Consider the following 20,944-nt stretch of genomic DNA (forward strand, 5'->3'; position numbering starts at 1 on the left):
ATGGAGCTGTGTACCAAGCAACCCTGGCTGTAGTAGGACTTATGAAGATAGGTTTCTCATCTAATCCATTCTGTTTCCAAAAACACCTCACAAGAAACTATTATTACCAATTTCAAAATACAACCAGTACAATTTAAAACAGGACACCAAATTTCCTCAGACAATTTGTGTAAAATTTCGTGAAGAAAAGAATGAAAAGATACATGTGATGGATAAATAGCTGAGCACTGAGACACATACTTTTAATCCTAGCACTTGGGAAGCAATGGTATGTGGATCTCTGTGAGTTCAAGACCAGCCTGGTCTACACAGAGAATTCCAGGATAGCCAGGGCCACAAAGGAAGACCTTGTCTCAGACAGACAGGCAGACAGACAGAATTAGCTGATAGGTTCAAAAGGTCCAAGCATGTACTATATAAGAATTCTATATATCAGACAGGTTGAAATTTAAAGTAATAACTAGTAATCTGGAGACAAGTAGCTATCTATTGAAAATAAAACTCAGATTATTAACATTTAAATCAAACCAAATCAAGCTATAAACGTATTTAAAACATAAACACAAGGTCTGGGGAATAAGTAGTGCTAAGAGTGCTTTTTCTGGAAACATGAGTCCCAAAACTGCAGAAAACAGGCATGCCTGGCTACAAGTGCCTATAGTCCAAGCAGGATATGTTGTGTATATAGATCCATACATAGAAATTAAGCTATAGATATGGATGTGGGTATAGACATAGATGATTTAGATAAGGAAGTGAGGTAAATATTGTCACATCAGCTTATTCTTAGAAAACCACCACCTACAAATCAAGCAGAAGACATTAACCACAGAAGAAAGTGACCAGTTTTCTCTCGACAAAGTGAAGAACTAAATTAAATGACAATAAACATTAAAAAACATTTTTTCATACCATTGATTTTCTGATTTTTTTAAACATCAGAATTATCTGTTCCTTGATACCCAAAGAGTCCTTGAAAAATCCACTTATACACATGCCTTGCACAAAAGTGATGGAACAAAGAATCTTTTAGTGCATTAATCAAAGACCTGAAGTAATACACACTCATGCTAGCTGTGTAGAAGACAGTATCTAGAGTACTAACGAGATAGTGCTTGGGGAAGAGGACTTTAGGAAATCTGACCCTAATTCATAACCTACTCTGTTTTTCACAATTTTTTATGTATCTTAAAAGAATGAAATATTTAAAATTAAATGTTCTTCAGCGAGAAGATGTCATCTGTTGACGTGGAGGAAAGCCTCACTTACCAACAGAGTTCCTCAACAGACTGTGCCCCACACTCACCAGCCTTCCTCAGCCCTCACAGCCGTGTCTGCTCTCCAGCCCCACCCCTGCCCTCCATCTCTCAGCCATGCACTCATTTCTAACTTGCTTCCTCTCTGCTGGTCCTGAGCCATGACATGACTGTGGAAAGCACAATGATGACCACGTGGTAATAACAGCAGCTAGTCACTGCTGCTGTAGCTGCTACAACTTGGGATTGGTCCTCAGTCATGTGTGCTTGTGCTCCACCTGGGACCTCACTGCCAGTGAGAGGTTAACCGCCTGGCTTGTTCTGAGCAGATCCAGGAAAATAGAAATTGTTATGTCCATTCCTCATTAAAAATGGATTTGTATGTAACAATTTCATTTATTGGACAGATTATAGTCTTGGATTAGCAATTATTATCATTATAAACAAGCATAAGTATTTTTTCAGGGCTGGGAGGGTGAACCTGTGACCCTCTGTGTACTAGACAAGAGCTCTAGCCACTTGCTAGCACAGCCTGTGAAGGAGCTAGGAGGTTTGATTCTGAGAGATCATGGCAATTATTCTCCGAGATTGCTTCTCTTTTTGTGCTCTCTTCCCTCTACGTGGGACACATCCAGGTCTCCCGTCAGCAAAGAACTAACCAATGGAAGACTTAATGAATGAATAAATGAAAGACCAGACAAGTTTGTAGTCTCACTATTTCTATTATCAAAATTCATGGAAATCTAAATTATTTTTCTATATATGGTCTTTTCCGAAATGTTTTTAACCTGCATGCTTAGAAAGTATAGAAACTTTGCAGTGTCTTTCTCACCAATGTCTAATGTGTCTTCTACATCCTGAGTCACGTCACTTACCCAATGATTTATGAAATATTGATTTAATCATTCAATATTTATTATCTGATTTAATTGTTCTAGTGCTTGTTCATTACTTGAAAAACCAAAACCCTAAATATTAATTCATAAAACATTCATGTTGGGAGGAATGGAAGGAGGAGAAACTGTGGTAAGGGTGTATTGTATGAGAGAAGAAACTATTTTCAATAAAATAATATTATTTCTCCTCCATCTACTGTATTCTAATGTTGTGACAACCTGTCCCAACACCACTGTCTGACATGCACACTTTTCTATCTGTAGACATTATCCTCTTTTCTTTTTGGCTTGAACACTTGCATACTTTGAGTTTGGTTTTGCATGCCAACTTTTCTTTCTAAACAATGTTCTCTGGACACTTTTCCATTGTATGAACTGTCAAAGGTGACCTCATCCTCAAACATCCACAGCCTGCTATTACTTTACTTCAACTTCTGACACACATCCTTTTTAATTTCTTCAAGGACCCTTCCTTTCCTGTGACCATAAACTTTACGAACAATTGAATCATAGTGAATGGTATTCTCAGTAATATAACAGTACCTGACACATGACGAGTACCCAATGGGAATCTGTCAAATCAGTAAATCAGTACTAGTGAGTCTCCACAGAGGAAGGGACAACTCCTTCAGGAACACTCACTTCATTAACTAGAGACATTTAAAGTCCTTTTGGTGATCTCATAGACAAAATTACAATACGACAGCATTGCCATTTAATAGTACCAGCAACAATAATAGCATAATAACTGAAAACACATGACACTAATGTACATCAGACACAACTTTAAGTGCTTTTTCACACATTAATCTATCCAGTATTTTGCCACAGACCTATAAAGTGGGTGCTATTGAGATACCCACTTTGTATGTAAATAAATCATTCCATTCACATGGCCAAAGGTGGAAGAAAGAGGGCTGGCAAGCAAGCTCTAACCCACTACACTCACCTCTTCATGAGCAAAAGCCTTACACCCTGTATGTTATCTGAGCTTTTCTCTCTCTCTCTCTCTCTCTCTCTCTCTCTCTCTCTCTCTCTCTCTCTCTCTCTCTCAGAAAGGAGCTTGTTTGCCCCTGACCCCACTCACAGCCCCAAGTATGGTGCCTTGTGATAGTTCCAATGATTTTTAGATAATTTTAACTTGATTTATTACCTACAGTATAAGAAACAGTATTCAAACTGGAGCAAGATACAAATGATTAGCAGGCACCATCTACTTCTGATGAGAATCTGTAATAAGGACCAGAAACAAGTAAAAATGTCCAAAAAGAAAAGTTTTCTGAAACTGGAAGCTTCTACCCTGTTTCTCTGAATCAGCCAGCCCACAATGATGATGATGGAGAAAACATCTGAACTAAACATGATTAATTTAATCAGGATTGTGAGAAGCAATCATGGCAATGGTTTTACAGAGGTTTTTTTTATGTTGTATGTCTACTATGTTCTGGTTTCTCCGTTACAGCTTTTAGGAAAGTGAAGTTATTTAACTCAATAATACCTCTGAATAAATATAATTATTGCAAGCAGTTCTCATATGTACAAAATTAGCTTACGGTAACTCCAAGTTCATAGCTGAGATGCTGCGGGTGACAACCCTGCTCCCAGCGTGTGCTCTAAATAACTGTTCTCAAGGGTGTGCTTGATTTGCAACAATGCTCAAAAAGCTAGGATGATTCCTTCTACAGATTCCATTGTCTCTGTCTCTTGTTGGCATCACAGCACGGCCCCACTCCCTCTGGTTTTTATTTGGGGATTCAATAGCAAGGGGGAGAGAGAGGAAACTGCCTCCCTCTCTGTGTAAACCACAACTGCATCCAGTCCACTGCAGCATTAACACCCTCACACAGAGAGAGATACACAAGGAGAGACACACAGAGGTCAGAGGACACACAGAGGGACAAGTTTGCACCAGCTTTGAAAGATATGTTTACAAGAATCAAAAGACAAATTTCTCCCATTCCTTCCTGAACACAGAAAAATTATAGCCATGCCAGGACAAATCAGTGTGACTGTTAACGCCTTCCAAACCAAACACAGATGTGACTGCATTTCATATACCTCCTGTTCACATCAGTCCAAGCACATAAACTTATGTGTGGGAAATCCAGGGAAACCTGGAAGCACTCACATCTCGAATTATATCTTAAATGTACAGAGGCTTAATAAAAATCCCACACAGTAAATCAGAAGACTTTAACCCCCATGAGAGTCAAACTATAATGCACATGTTCGTGATTTGTTTTTACTTGAATGGTTCAAGCAATGTTTTGTAAGTGTTGTCTGCATGTCTATGACATCTTTGGGTATTTTTATGTCTTTCTTCTTGAGAACAAGAAATTTTGTTTTGCCAAGAATGAATGAACTTAAAATTTAAAAAAATTGTCCAGACCACCATGCTCATCTTAAGAAATTCATTTTGGGGTAATTTCTCAGCCTAGCAGTGTCTTTTCTTTAACTAACCGACCTTCATTGGACAGATTTTTTCCATGAGGAAAAATGTTACTCTTCTCAATCAAGTTCAGTTCATATGCAGAGGCCAACGTGTTTACCTGGTCCTATTTCAATCTGCATGCAATGTGCTTGGCATGTAGGTAAGGCAGGAGCAGTTACGAATCTCTCTCCCAAGGTGAACTCTGCTGGGAGTTAGCTTTGAACTGGAGGTCTGTATACTGAACACTTTCCAAAGTGTGGCACTGTGCATGTAGCAGTACTAGGCTGAGGCCAAGCTGTCAAGAAACCATGAGGGAAGCCCTATACAGATACCTCAGCAAACCTGGAAGTAGGAAGCGCCTTGAGGACATGTCCCAAATGAGACAAGGAGCAGAGTTTTCCAGTCTCATGTTTATCTGTTACTCTATAGAATGACCACAGACAGAGACAGTGTCACAATGGTGGGCAAAGTAGCTACCCTCAGCTGAAGGAAATATCCCCCAGCAAGACTCATCCAAAGGGAGCGCCTCTATGGGATGCTTCCACATCCACAAAAAAATAGTCTGTCTGGTTATTCTGAGAAGTGATTTCTAGTCTTTCTCTGAAAACCAATAGCTGGAAACGTAAGTCCATTGACACAGTGCTTGTTTAGCACATACGATGTCTTAGAGTTCATCTCCAGCACTGTGTGAATCAGGTGTGGGAGCCTACACCTGTCCTCCTAAAACTCAGGAAGTAGACAAAAGTTTGAAGTCATCTTTGTCTGCATGATGAGTTCAAGGTCAGGTGGAATAGTTAATACCTGCCTCAAAAAAATATATAAATCAAGATATAGCAGGAAGTTAGGTAGGTAAGTAAGAAGAAAGAAAGAAAGAAAGAAAGAAAGAAAGAAAGAAAGAAAGAAAGAAAGAAGAGAGAGAAAGAGAAAGAGAAAGAAAGAAAATGATAGATGATAGATAGATAGATAGATGTATAGATAGATAGATGATAGATAGATAGATAGATAGATAAATAGATAGATAGATGATAGATAGATAGACAGACAGACAGACAGACAGATAGATAGATAGATGATAGATAGATGATAGATAGACAGACAGACAGACAGACAGATAGATATGTATACACAGACATATTGATCCAATCAAGCAGTAGAGACATGACATTACAAGGTCAATCTTAGACAAATTTCAACATTTAAAGTAAAGATTTCATTTTATGGCACTGACCATGCAACATCTGGAACTCTTTATTCAAAGTAATTTTGTCCTCTGCACTCTCTGACAAGACTCCCACACATGTTGTGGGGGTGTTTGTAAAGAGAGAGAGATGATGCTAGAGACTATGGGGATATATTATAATGCATTTTTATTGCTTAGTATTTTCCTTTGCCTCAGAACTTCCCACTCAGTTCTTGTTAAATGCATGTTGATTAATGCCCCGCCCCATGTTTAGAAACTGAAACACAAATGTCATAGGACACAACACCAAGAGTCACTGAGGCTCACTGAGGAAATGACACATAATTAGATTATTGTAATAGTGCAAAAATAAAATCCCAAGCCTGGTTTGTCTATAATTCTGACAAGGTCCTAAATTTTAACTCAGATTCAAGCTTCAGAATGGCTAGGGTTCTTGCAGGCTTTGTTACTTGGGAACTTCCAGAGGGAAGTTTTTCTCCTCCAATTCCAATCATGAATTGGAGATCCAAAACCAACCAGGCCACATATAGAATGCAAGATGAGACAATACAGTCATGCATCAAGCATTCTTTTACATGATAGTCAGCTGCCACCTACTTTAGAAATCAACCCCAGGTCCAACACTGGGCTAGCAACTGAGGCTATAGCAATAAACAAGGTCCCCTTACCTCTTTGTAGCTTTCATTCAAAAGGCAAAAATCCAAGCAACTAGCAGACAAACTAAGAAATATCACATACTTCTGAGTGCTTTGAGGGAAATAAAGCAGAGGAATAGAAGAGAGGAGTTGAGAAATGATAATTTTTAAGGCAGTGTAGAAGGGGTAACATTTGAGCAACAAGAAAACAGTATAAGAGCTACAGGAATGTCAGAGGAGTGCTCAGGCAAAGCATGCCAAGGCTGGGGTTGGGGGAGGGTAGGACTGTGCCCTAGAGATTTCAGGTCCCCTTCTGTGCCTCCCACTTTTGGATGATCTTAGTCATCTATTGCACGCCTATCCAGTGTGAGAAGGCTGCCCTCACTTGCATAATTCAAACTTTGCTGGCACACTACCACCTGCTGTGCCTTAAGGACCTGCCAATGGTGTGTGTCTGAGTTGTTGAGTAGTTTTACAGAAGTGGGTCATAGATCCTGCCAGGGTCCTACACTGTGACTCCCATATTCCAAACAACGATACCCTGACATTTAGGATGGAAAGCAGCTGAGCCAGCAGAAGTCAGCAGCAATCTACCTTTTTCCAGGACATGATAAAATAACACGGGGAGAGTTCACTCTCCTCTTAATTTCAGTGGACTCCCTCTTATTTGACATGGTCAGACCTAAGGGTGTAGTTGTTAATATCTTTAATTTTGTAAATAGTTTAACAAGTGTGTGTAATCTCTCTATGTACACGTATATGCATAGATACAAATGTATAGTTTATATGCACATAAACGCATATGGACCTGGAGAGATGACTTAGTATTTAACAGTACTTACTTTTTTTTTCTTTTTTGTTTTTTTTTTTTTTTTTGATTTTTCAAGACAGAGTTTCTCTGTGTAGCCCTGGCTGTCCTGGAACTCACTCTGTAGACCAGGCTAGCCTCGAACTCTCAAACTCAGAAATCCGCCCGCCTCTGCCTCCCAAGTGCTGGGATTAAAGGCATGTGCCACCACCGCCCGCCCCCTTAACAGTACTTACTTATCTTCCGAAAACCCCGAGTTCAATTCTCAACACCTATGTCACGCTGCTCACAACAATTTGTAACTCCAGCTCCGAAAATGGCTTCAAAGGGTATTTGTGTATACATGGTATAAATTATACACACACACACATGCACACACACGCGCACATATATACATATGCATGTACATAATAGTAAAAAATGTAAAGAACATACATTACATATATATACTATTTACATAAACAAATGCATGTTACATTCACAGATTTAGACACATAGTATTGGTTTACTGTCATGTACACAAAATGTCAAAAAATTAGATATGTTTGACATTTTGTTCAGAGCAAGATGCATGTTTATGGATTTTCATATATCCTTTTCACCTAATACATACAGATGTGTGTCCATCTACCTTATCCTTATTAAGCACATATCCTTTAGTGCTTAAATAGGGCACAGTTATACAGAGTTTCTATTGATTGCTTTTAAATGACGACAAGCATCAGCCTCCCGAAGAGAACAGTGTTGACCTAACAGCCACGGGATAGAGCCCTCCATCTTCATCACTGGCTACTCACTCTGTAACAGCTGGCACCTTGGCAATTTCGGCCAAAGTTAACCTAACATCCAATTGACCTGTATCTGATAATCACCCTAGAGACTAAATATTTAACTACAAAGATGACTAGAAAGATTTGCACAAGAGTTACGGCCTGTGAAAAATCAAATTTTGATTCCACATATACAAAAAAAAAAAAAAACACACATTTCTTGGCTAGACTTCATTACATAGGAAATAATCTTGTCCCTCAGATACTTTATGTTTTCCTTCATTTAAAATTGTCTGTTTCTAAAGAGATCATAAAACAAACACCTAGCCCTCTACAGAGAAATAGCTGAATTCCAACATTGTGTTACTCTACAGGTGCTGACCAGAGAAACATTAAAATTTACCATTTTGTTTCAGTATTTGCTTAACTCGTTTTCAAAATTCAGAATCCATTCTGGTCAATCATTTCCAATCTCTTGACATTCATCCTACTTAGGCTTCAATCAACCAGTCAACAAGTATTTATTGCCCTACCAAATTAGAGAAATATGCATAGCAGTTACAGCAAACTCCTTTTAAAGTTATACATTCTATGAAAAGGAACATTAAAAGGTATCACTATATATATAAAGGCAAAACAAAGATTGTTACTTGAAGCTGGGCATAGTGGGCATGCATTCAGTTACAGGGCAAGAAGATCACCATATGTTCAAAGACAGCCTGCTCCACCTAGTGAGTTCCAGGTAAACGTAACTCAGAAGTCCATTTGACAGTTGTTTGGCTCTCAGAGTTTGGAGTGAGCTTGTTTCTATATGGAGCTCTAAGCTAAAAGCCTAATGCAGGCTCTTACATTTGTCAGCTGAAATTTTAATTGAGAGAATTTATCTGAGTTAATCATATTTACAACTATGAAATACAAATATAAAAAAAACTAAGTGTTACTAGTAAGTTATATTTTAAACAAATGCAATAGTTATTCTTGACTCCTAAATCTCAATTCCTGGGAAAAGCAAATTTCATTTTTCTCCTCCATGAAATGAAATACACTGTGATTACAAGCCAGGATGGGATAACTGGCAGACACTTGACATCATCATACATCAATGGAACTCTTAGAATGTTGAAACAACTCATAATATCAACTAATTGAGAGGCACCTGTGTACTTAAACACAGTTAAGTCGCCTGTGCACTCAACACAGGAGGAATTTACACACACAATAAAAGGCATTTCAGAAATATAACATAAGTGACACGTAAGTATACCAATAATTCCTAAAGAGAAAGTAAAGAAAATGCCCCAGGAAAATCTGCTACTTTGTATGTCACTAAGAAGGAGGGGGTGAAGAAGAGGAAAAAGAGGAGGAAGAAGAAGAGGAGGACAAAAGGACAAGATCTCAAAAATTAATAGCATTAAAAAGTATTTGAAATATAAATTACATCCTATTATTTATGTAATCAATAAAAAAGAAACTAAAATTTCAAAAAAAAAAAAAGAAAAAAAGCAGAGAGAATGTAAATTCCACATATTCACGGCAAGAATCTGGGATTCCACCTCCTCTGTGGTCTTACTGGATCTAATCTTCCTCTCCAGTCCCTCAAAGTCAAAGGCCTGAGCTAAGGGGAGTGCTCAAGATGATAAGAACAGATCAACACACACCTCAATGACCACCTTTGCTGTCTGAATCACGGTCCCTCCTCTGACGCACTTGTTGCAGGGTCCTTCCGAGCTGTGACCTTCACCCTTCATGCTCAGCATTTCCTTAACAGTCTCACCTCACTCTTCATTCTACCTCCACGACTGCCAGGGTATCAATGAAACAATACCCCAGATTGTACTTTGAAAAAACACATCAGTTTTAAAACTTAAGAAATTCCTCGTGCCAAATATCGTAAATTTAAATTAAACCACTCAACATGAACACTGATGTAATTCAAGATGTTAGACCTGATTTCTGTCCTTCAACCAAAAGAACAAATCAGACTCCAGCCTTCATCCACCATAAACTGATAGCACACGCCTTCCCAAAGCCTAATTATACCTGACCAGCCCAAGGAGAGCATGCCATGCATAGATTTTTTAAAATGATTTAACACTTTAAGAAACTAAATTAAAATTGTAAAGTTATAAAATGAAAGCAAATGAGTATTTATTTTAAAAAAAAGTCCTTTTATAAAACAAAGGCCTCTTTTCCCTTGGCTCTGGGGCGTGAGCCATGCTCACAACCTTTATCACGTCAAGATCACCTGTGCTGTGTATGGGAGCTATGCAGGCTACCTACCAATCTTCAACAGCCAACGGCTACGCTAGGGATACAGAAGAGGACATTACTCACAGACCTGCAGCTGGCCTCCTCAGTGACTGCTGTACCTAGCACTGCCTCTACCTCCTCCCTGCTTCTCGTCTTCCCTCATTTCCATCTCGGTCCAACCTGGATGCTCATCTCTGGATGCCAGCCTGCTTCCCTACCTCAGCAGCAAAGGTGTGACCCACTTGCCGCTCTCCCTTCCTCCTGGAGAAGGGTGGCTCTTCCCTTTAATAGCATATTGTCATTACTCTCATCATAAAGTGAATTTGGTCAATCAGCTGGGGCCATGGCTTCCATGGTTTTTCCAGAAGGTTTTTCCTTCTATGTGGAAGAGAATATAAATACTCCACTTCTGTTACAAAATTCCCTTAGTTCCAGATTAAACACCAGGCTATCGCAGGTGCCTGCCGACTATAGAGCGTTTAAAGGAATGAAAGTTGCACTTTCATGAATGTCTGATGATGTCTGATCCCCTTGCCAGTCAGACTTCTCCTCACAAAGTCTGCATTGCTTTGGGCTCAGTGAACTAGTGATGCCTTGTGTTCATTACCCACAGGGCTGGCTGAGCTCTCCGTTAGCTCAGCTTATCCCCAGAGTTGGCAAGCTGTGACTTCGTCTTTACATTAAGAACAACCGCACACCTGTTCTCCTCTGTCTGTGAATGAAAATCTGTATCACTTTCCATGAAAGCCTACCTGACCCAATGGTCTCTCATGGCCAATCATTCTATTAATCTTTTAGAAGGTCACATCCAGTATGTTGAAACTGCTTCTCATGTTACTTGACCCTGTCCCACATGGAAGCAGGAAAGAGTGTGGCTATGCTTGTTAGAAACACATTACTTTTCACTGGGGCCTATGGAAAAATAAACCTGTGGATCAAACACAACTTAATTCTAAGCCACAGCTGAGCATTGAAATCAATTTTAGCATTTGAAGGATTGACATTCTAGACCAGAAACCCTGATGATGGCAACAAACTTTGCACAGAACATAGATAACCCCAAGAAAGCAGAATCTACCAACACTGTAGGATCTTACCAGAAAGGGACTCCAGCAGACACAGGAGACACACATTATGGCCAGGAGCTGAATGACCATCTCCAGGTGGTGAGACCTGCCTTGCCTGTGCTGTTGACTTCTAAACTTCACTCTTAAGAGTGTGACTCCTGTGACAGCGTTGCACAGGAACGAAACACCAAGAGCTAAGAGTCCAAGGAAAGAAAAGAACAAGAGATAAAATCTGTCTTCCCAGTCTTCGATGTGCTCCGTGTTGTAGAAGCACCAGGTTCTGGAAGCTTGGATCTGATAATCTCTGTGTCCAAGGATGGGTAACAAAGCCACGAAAACGGCAAACATGCACACGCCGCCCAGTACCATCTTCACGTGTCTCGATGTGATTTTTGTAGAATGGAATATAGGGTTGGTGACCCCGATACACCTCTCAATGGCCATGGCACTGCCTAGAAAAAGTGGGCACAAGCCAGAAAAGACCATGGAGATTCCGAAAACACTGCACAGGATGTTCGACTGATCGAAGCGGATCCAGTCTTTATCGGAAGCGTATACAAAGACGGCTATCCCTCCATTGATGAGGTGGCCAAAGAAGTCTGTGATCACCAGGCCGCTAGCCAGGAGCAGGAAGGAAGCCTTTGACTTCTGTCTAAACCTCTGGTACGCCTTCATGAGAATGGCGATGGCCAGGCTGTTGGATAAGATCCCCACTGTCATGAAGATGATTGAAAAAAACACTGAGAGCCGATTCTCCGTCTGGCAGGTAGTGTTTGCGGTGAGTCCAGCTGCAGGAGACACCGGCTGTTCGGAACTGTTCATGGACATTGTGGAGATAAACGCTATTCCCTCAAGTCATGTCTCTGTCACAACTGTGCAGCCTCGAAGTGCAGACATCTGCCAGCATACAGGACAGGAATTATAAAGACCCAGTTACAAGTCATCTGATATTTAGAAACAAGGGCCTCAGCACCCTGGGATGGGATGGGTTTGCCCAGCCTATCATAAGTCAGGCTGCAGAACTCTCTGACACCAGCATGCATCTGCTCCCTAGTTCTGTTTTTCTCTTTCAAGATAAAGATACCACCCAAACTGACACCTGTCAGTTCACTTCCATAGAAAGAGAGAAATCTCTGACAAAACAAAACAAAACAAACAAAAACCCTCTTGATGTGTCTTGATATCTTGAATCATTTGAGGCCTTACTAAAGCACAAACAAGAGTAGCTTTCAATCCAATGAAGTTTTCAAAGCATGGTACTCCATTTAAATAACCATTCTTTTAAGATCTTGTTCTTATCTCTGTGGGACATTGACCCAAGTGGTGACCCACCTGCTGGTCATAAAATCGAGATCATGAAAGGGCAACATACAGAATCAATCTCTCTCTCTCTCTCTCTCTCTCTCTCTCTCTCTCTCTCTCTCTCACACACACACACACACACACACACACACACACACCTCAGTCACACTTTGACTCATGGAAGAGTGCTGAGGCTCTGAGTTCTGATGTAGCCTTCTTTCACGGGGGCAGAAATCCCTTCGCATGATGAGGAAGGGAGAAAACAGCTCCCCCTCAATTCCTTGCCCTGAAACATGCTGTCATGTAACCTCCAGTAAGAAGTACTGTACTGTTTGCTATTTATTTTGTTACCCCTAATGTTGTGAGTCCGAAGTCCGGGCTAGCTTAAGGACCACAGTCACCTACCACTAGATAATTAGATTGATTTCCCAAAGCAGCTTTCCCGGAGGCTGGGGATTTGACAGCGCTGTGGCTTTAGGTGCCTGGAGGGAGAGGCTGGCTGCCCCCTCTGTCTTAATCACAATTCCACTTTAGCCAGTTGCAAAGCCCAGACCCCAAGGGGCTTCAGCTTGCAACATTGCCTCTAATCCTAACCAACTTGCTGAAACTTTTTGCAATTCCTCAAACTCCAGAGAGTTCTTTTCCCTCCCACCCTGGGGGGCGCCAAAGGTCTGCTGCAGCCGGGTAAGGACCATAAAGTGCCGCCAGCAGGGAATCTCGCGGAAAGAAAGGGGTAATAGCCCTGTGTGCCTGCTTCTCTCCTGGAGCGGGAGGGAAACCTTGCTATTGAGCCCCATCCTTACAGCGAAACACTTCTTACCCCCCAAACCCATCCTTACCCCCCCAAACACTTCTTTCCCCATAGTACACCACGAATTGAATCCAAAATCCCTGCCAATCTCAGTCTATAGTGCTCTCCAGCGAGGCCCCTGCATCTGTCAGCACAGGAGTTTATCAACCCTGGATTCGGCTGGAGAATCCGGGGTCCATGGGAATGAAGCCACAGGGTTGCTGTTACCTCGGCATCCTGGGCCACCGAGTAGCTGTGTCCGGAGCAGAAGAGCGCTGAGCCCCGTGTTCCATGGCGCAACCAGCCCCGCGCAGCCAACACCTCAGGTTCCACCGCTCGCGCCTCCCTAGGACTCTTCTGAGCACTGGGTCACAGGCAGGATCTATTGTGTTCTGGACTCCAGAGCACCTAGAGATGCTCGCAGCCTCTGCGGGGTGGAGGGCTGGGTGACCTCCGCCCCTTCCTTGTCTCTCTCTCTCTCTCCTCTCCGCCCACTTTCTCTACCCGCACAGGGTGAGGCTGCCGCACGGTCCTCTGATGCTTTGGCCACAGAGCTGCAGAAGACAAAGCTTTCAGCCACCAGACAACTAGGGAAACTTTTGCTTTAAACTCGTTTCCAAATGAAAGAGGTCATTCCCGAAGCTGCAGGACAGAAATGAGGAGAGCCGAGGCATGCTTAGACCGTGGTGTGTGGGGCTGTCGGATACAGCTTATGGAGAATGAATTCATTCCAAGTCCAACCAAAAAGGGATGCAGAAATTGGGGTAAAGGTCTGCCGGTTTGAAAGAGAACTTCTAGCAGACGTCCACAGGGAGTAAAATAAAAGTTCTGGCCAAGTGCTGTAAGCGGACCAGCGTAGGCTCCACTGTCACTGGATGCAATTCCATCCCACAAGAGTATAAGGAGAAGTGTGAGCCGAGCACCTGCTGCCCTGGGGTTCGAGACCTTTTGGGAGCATAGAAGTCCTTAAGAGAATTCCTGGTGACATCCACAACAAGGGATGTTCACCTTACAGATTTTGTAAAAAAAAAAAAAAAAAAAAAAAAAATGCTTTATGTTCGAGTAAAGACACACACATTTTTCATTGAGTTGTTATTTGAGCTTGTTAAACGTAGAGTATTGTGTGAACTTGTACAATGTGAGTCCTTTTGTGCTGTAATAGGTTTTAGCTAGTAACACAACCCCCCATACCTGTGACCGTGCCATTTCCAACCCAACACTTGTGTGACCCTATTACCACTCTTAATTTCCCTTCTGAACCTAGCAAAACACCGTAGCTAGCTGTGTGAAGAAACATTGCCACACTGAAATGAATCTGTTTCTCCATTCCAGAACCAGTAGGTGCTTCCAAATTCCTGAATATCGAAAGGGATCATAAAGTGCAAAAGTGAGATAAAATAAATTAGCCATTAACTGTAGAGAAGTCCAGTTGCACATTTCTCCCCTGTGGTAGAGACAGAGAATGTTTAATTTGATATTATCGTAGCATGTTTAAACTGGGACTTGGGGATGGTCAGAGAGGTGAAGGTTTCGATTAGCAGAAAAATGTTGTACCTGGATGGCCAGTATCCAAAAAACAACCCTGTCACAAGCCACACTGAAAATGTGACATGGAGTGCCACTCTTTCTTTTTAATAATTAACAGTCCTCAGCTGCAGTTCGGCGTGTTGATGGTTTTCCTCATGTTTCTCTCCTGGAAACGGCCCTCTACAGGGATCTTCTCTGCCATTCCCCTGTTCTCAGTGATCACAATATCACAACAGTCACCAAACTTTTGAAGTAATAAATTCTAGAGACAGGATTTCGATTTTGGATCTCTGCAGCTTGGAGACAGGGGCATCTCACACCAGTGCTGTGGCACTGGGTGTGAAACGAGAAAACAGGCTCGATCATTCAATGTCAAATTGTAGCACTTAATAAAATCAAGGCAGTGGTGATTTCTTTTCCAAAGTATTACGTAAACTGCATCATGTTTTCAGTCTACTCTGCACCTGTTTTGGAATTCCTCATTTAGAACCCCATTCCTTAACCAAAACATAGTTCAGACAAACTAGACACACCGATATTGGCAGGGCAAGCTGCTCTCAAAGAGTGGACAATGACCAACGTTCAGTGTGGCCCCCAGGCTATGAGCCACCCTAATCTGACCCCCAGTTCATATTCTCCAAGGACAGCGTGGCATAACTGGTTAATCCACAGAAAGAAAAGCAGTCAGGCCAAAACAGAAGAGGAGCGGTCAAGAGACTGGTCGGCCTTCCTAAAATACAGTTTAGTTTGGTTTTACTGCTGAATGTGAGAAGTTGATTCTCCTATAAAGCCGTCTGTAGACACATCCATTCAACAGATTCAGTGAGGATTACTGCTCTGCCAGTACTGTTTCTAGGAGATACATATAGATAAATGCTGTGAGCAAGCACGGGGCCCTGTAGTGTGTGGGTCCTACTAGGAGATGAACGTGCTTCTGCAGTGTGCAAATGATGGGGCTTCAGATAACCAGCATTCTCTTTTTATTAAATGGAGACAAAGTTAATGCTAGCTTTGTCTCTACTCTAGGGGTCAAGAGAGGAACGCACTGTACGGGCGTACTTAGCAATCACTACTCAGGATTAGACATGTTGAAATTTAGACAGAAAGTGAGCTCACTCCGTGACATTGAAATTGAAAAAAAAATACTCCATAGAAATCAAGGAAGGATGTTGGAAATTGAGGTTTGGCATTTTAATTAAACTGCCTCCAAAGGTTTATTGGGATTTGCCACTGAGATTAATGAAGGAAACATGCTCTGATTTGGTTATTTTGAAAATTGCAACTTCAGCCTTTTCATTTTATTCTGTGAATGCTTGATACGTTAAAAGCAATATATAATACATTTGTGAGTAGTAAATTATGAAAATGTAATAAAGTTAACTAAGAGATTTACTATCTAATAAGGGTATGTTAGCTTCCTAGAGCTGTGTGTCTAAGCAGCACATAGAGGGCAGTGTGAACAACAGAAATCTGGGTCTCCGGAGTGAGCGGCTAGGATCCAAGTCCCAGCTGTGGAGGAGGAGGCATAGTTGGGAGGTTAACTGGGGCCTTCAGTGGGCTCCTCCTCTCAGTGAAGCAGGAGGGGCTGGAAGCAGAAGGCATGGTTGGTGTTTAGGACTTTCAAGAACATTCGGCTGGACTGTGTCTTGATAAGGAATTGGATTCTAAAGAAGCAATCCCAGTAATACATACAAAGAAGGTTGGAAAAGTAAAGCAATTTATGTAGTTCTTTGGAAAAGAAATCACTACTGTTCTGAGTTTGTTAAGCGAGCACTATGATTTAACACTGGGTGAGTGAGTGTTGCTTTTCTCTCCATACCCAGAGTTGTTCCGCAGCAGAGAAAACCGTTCTGCTCACTCCGCTATCTGCCCCATCTCCCCTCTGTATGAGAATGAAAACAACCCAGGCTGCCATTCCTGAGTGTCCTATGTCACAGGCTCGGCATAGGATGAGTAATCCAAAATATCCTTCTTTCTTTTAAAATATATTTATTTTTAAACTAATCTTATTTGGTCATTTTGTGTGCATGTGGGAGGGAGTGTGGTCCACGAGAGTAAGTGTGTCACAGCGTGCACGAGAAAGTCAAAGGACGATCCGGGGGAGTAGATTCTTTCCTTCTACCAACCGGCTCTCGGGGATCACACTCAGACCATTAGACTTGGTGATGAGGGCCTTTACTGTTGCACAGTCTCCCTGGCCCTCCACAAAACTTTTCTATCCGACTTCTTCTCAACTTTCCTTTCTTCTTATCCGCTAGCCTTCTTACATTGTCACCATCAATAGTTAACAGTAACAAAAAATGGCATGGCCGGCCTGAGATATTGTGAAAGAATGTGGATTAGATATTGCAAAACCTTCTGCACTCAAACCAAAACAACGCAGACATCTGTCCCTCTTCTGGTTTAGTTCTCAGCAGCAATCTTGGATATAAAGGACACTGCTTTATGTTTTTATTAAAGCCAGGGTTGCATGAAGACTTGAGAAGAGTACCAGTCTGTGGTCAGACACACTTGGTTTTCTCCTCATGGTCCTGCTGTTTGAGAAGCTAAGTTACTCGATGCCTTTGTGTCTCAGATCACACATCTGGTTTAAGTCACTTCATTAACTCATTCGTTTATTCATTTGTTCCTGAGACCTACTGTAGTGTCTAAAGCTGCCAATCATACAATGACAGCAGACTGACGGCCTACAGAATAGACATCAATCTTTCTTGTGCAGTACGGATTCCTGAAGAATAACTGGGAGTCAGCTATTGTCTGAGCGATTGGGGCAAGGTTGTAAAAGACAGAGAGAATCCTGTATGAAGTCCTACAGATCTCAGAGTCTAAGGGTGTGGGATAAATCAAAGACTTGAAAGGGTAAGGAGAAGAGGTAAGGATTTGGGGGGAAGTAACTGAACGCACTGGGAAGGGTACTCAAATCTAGGTTACGTAGGACAGAGCTGGTAAGAGAGCATCCAGGATAGCATGAACGAATGGGACTAGAATTCTGACGGTCCCATAGACCATTAGCTACTTTCTAGAAGACTGACTATGTCTGTTAATTGTTGGCAGTAAAGAATTCTGTCCAACATTTGTTTAACTATTATAAACAATAATTATTATCACTCTCTGTGGACTGAGACTCCACGGAGTTGTTTGGGGGAAATTGGGAATGTACTTCAGCTGTAAATGAAGACCTAATAAAATCACTTGATGTTATATAAACATACATCAACACCTATCCCAGACAGCGCTCTAGATACCTTTAAACTACTTAATTTGATCCTTGTGACAACTCTGTAGTGTGGATAGTCATGTTGTGTCTTTTCATCATTACAAGGAAGAAAACAAGAAGACATATGGTGATTTCCTTAGGTTACATACCATCATCATTTGTGAAAAAACAAACAAACATGAATTTGGTCGATTTTCTTCATGGCGGCCATACTACTGGCTGCTAATAGTATACCATACCATTGGCTGCATGGGAAGGTCAGAGAAGAGGCAGATGCAACTGAAGACAAAGAGGAAGGGGCTTGTTACTACAGTTCTTATCGAAGTTGCTATTGCAGACGTAGCCACAACTAGGCCATTCTGGCATACAACTTCTTGACCCATATGACTGAGGTCTTTATGCATAGATAACCTGTGACAGTGTACCACAGAGGTTTCCCTACACATGTGAAAATCAAAGTAGAACCTGAAGTGATACAGCTACAGAGACAGGACTGCCAGGGATTACCAGGCAAGCATCAGACAGGCAAATGGCAGGGGACGGATTCCCCTATGGCTCTCAGAGAACCTGACCTCACTATCATCACCACCAGGCCTATCACCATATGAAACACTACAGTTTTATCTTTCGCTAAACTCACCATGGAGCTGAGGATAATCTTGGGCTTCTGATCCCTGTGTTTCATGTCTCAAGTCTGGGGTTTGAGGTATGGACTCTTGTACAGAGTTAAGAACAAATTCAGAGCCTTGTATGTGTTAGGTGAGCATCATACTGATTGAGCTGCATCCCAAACTCTACTTTATGTTGTGTATACTATCCAGTTTGTGGTACTTGGTTACGCAGCTCTAGAAAACAAATACAATCCTTTATTGGGTATTAGAGTCATTGGTTAATTTTATTATATTCTTGACAATCAACCCACGAAGTCTCATTGAACATGAGGTCTAATGGTTGCTATGTTTCAAGTCAACACTGGACAGCTCCCATTCTGACATTTTAATTATTTTTTTTAAGTTTATGTGTTGTAAGAAAACTCCAAGAGATCAATAGAGCATGGGCCAGGAACCTGGAACTTCCCCGAGAAGGCTCTCCCTGAAACAGCTTCTCACCCAGCACTTAGGTTAGAGTGGACTAGAGGATATTTCTTCCTTCCTTTGGCATTAATGCAAACCAGCTTGAAACCAAACTCTTCCCCAGGGAAGGGTAGAAGCAGTTACTGGGCATGCTTGAGAAAGGAGAAAGAGGAACGTGTAGGGACTTTGGGATAGGAGTGCATTGCTTGCTGTGCTGAGAGGAGGACCCCAGGAGCCACTGGGCTCAGCGAGGCACAGATGCACCCCAAACCACGAAGCAGGAGCCTTAGCTGCCTGTGAGGATGGATCAGTGCTGGTCCCATAAGTATCCCTACATTCCAAGTGCTGGCTGGTGGGCTCTGTGACTATGGGGTCCGTTAGTCTTCCTCCTAAACACTGTGATCCTGACTTGAGTCTTTCTCCTCTAACTACTTAGAATCACAATTGGGTAAAAAGCCACAGAATAGAAAGTTGCAAAATTCTGATGGTTTTCAAATCAAGTGAAGTGTTCCATTTGTATGTAAATTGGCATCACACATAAGGATGCACAGTAAACTCAAGACAGTAACATGACATTTTAATTTCATCGACTGAGTGCCCCTCCAATAGCCCAACATCCCTCATTAGGCCTCTTCTAAATGTTCCACCACTTCACAGTAGCTTCTCAGTCTGGATACCACACCTTTAGCACAAGGACCTTTGTGGGGCTTCTAAGCTTGAAGCTTTACTATAACGTGAATCGATGAAAACCAAGGAAGTTCCTCTTGAGAGAAAAGTCATTTTCAGCCTGAATTTTCTAGCTGATTCTCAAATCTTCCAAATGCCTCATGTCCACCTACAGCAAAGTGTCATTCCTTAAGGAGGCCTTCCTCTGACAAGAATAACGGGAGCTCCTGTTGGGAAACTTCAAGCTGAAAACCAAAAGCACAGTGTTCAATGGTCATAAGCACCTGTAACTCCAGCTTCATGCACTTCAAACCTAGCCTCTGGTCTCCTTGGGCGCCTGCACTCACTTGCACATGACCTCATGTGCCCACAACACACATATACACTTAATCAAAAGTAAATCTTTTTCTTAAATGTGTAAAAGCAAAATCCTAGTGTCTGAGTATGATTTCTTTGATAACAAAAGGACATCATTTTATGAAAAGGTTAACCATGCAAACTAGTGTCCAATGGTATACCTGAGACCTAAGGTCGATCCTTTTCTCTCCCTGGATATTCATCAAGGAGAAATGTGTCCTTCCAGAATTCCTCTCCCCATATCTACTCTCTTGCAATATCTCTGCCATGGTTAGTGGTTTAAACAGATACAGCTCCCCGACATGGCCATCATTTGTTAACATTAGCAGCAGGTCAGTATATCAGTCATCACTAGTACCTCCTCTCAGGCGCTGCGTACCTGGTCCATCTTACATAAGTCACCTGATCCCTCTGAGTTACAGATGTCTTATCTGCATCCCAGAGAGCAACATGGAAACTGTTAAGAAGGAAAAAGAGATAGACAAACTACAACTGTCCATAATGCTTTCTAGTAAGGCTCTCTAGAGAAACAAAACCAACAAAGCATGTGGTGTGTGTGTGTGTGTGTGTGTGTGTGTGTGTGTGTGTGTGTGTGTGCAAGTTAAGGAGTTGGTATACTCACCTAAGGAGGATAAAAGACTAACAGATTCAAAAGCTCCAGTGATGTCCTCCCAGTTCAACTGCATTAGACAGATACC

General features: G+C 41.7%; 1 protein-coding gene across 1 annotated transcript in view; it reads right to left on the reverse strand.

Moving 5' to 3' along the window:
• The window catches only part of Ptgfr (prostaglandin F receptor), a 32,526-nt gene extending 19,328 nt beyond the window's left edge, over positions 1–13,198 (reverse strand). The window contains exons 1-2 of the mRNA XM_028754340.1: positions 13,138–13,198; positions 11,345–12,211 (exon numbers count right to left, since the gene is read on the reverse strand). Of these exons, the coding sequence (XP_028610173.1) occupies positions 11,345–12,142 (798 nt within the window). The 5' untranslated portion in view covers positions 12,143–12,211; positions 13,138–13,198. The remainder of the gene's footprint in view (positions 1–11,344; positions 12,212–13,137) is intronic.
• Between the last annotated feature and the right edge of the window lie 7,746 nt (positions 13,199–20,944).

The sequence above is a fragment of the Grammomys surdaster genome, unplaced genomic scaffold (assembly GCF_004785775.1).
Source record: "Grammomys surdaster isolate TR1022 unplaced genomic scaffold, NIH_TR_1.0 125996, whole genome shotgun sequence".
NCBI classification, from domain to species: Eukaryota; Metazoa; Chordata; class Mammalia; order Rodentia; family Muridae; genus Grammomys; species Grammomys surdaster.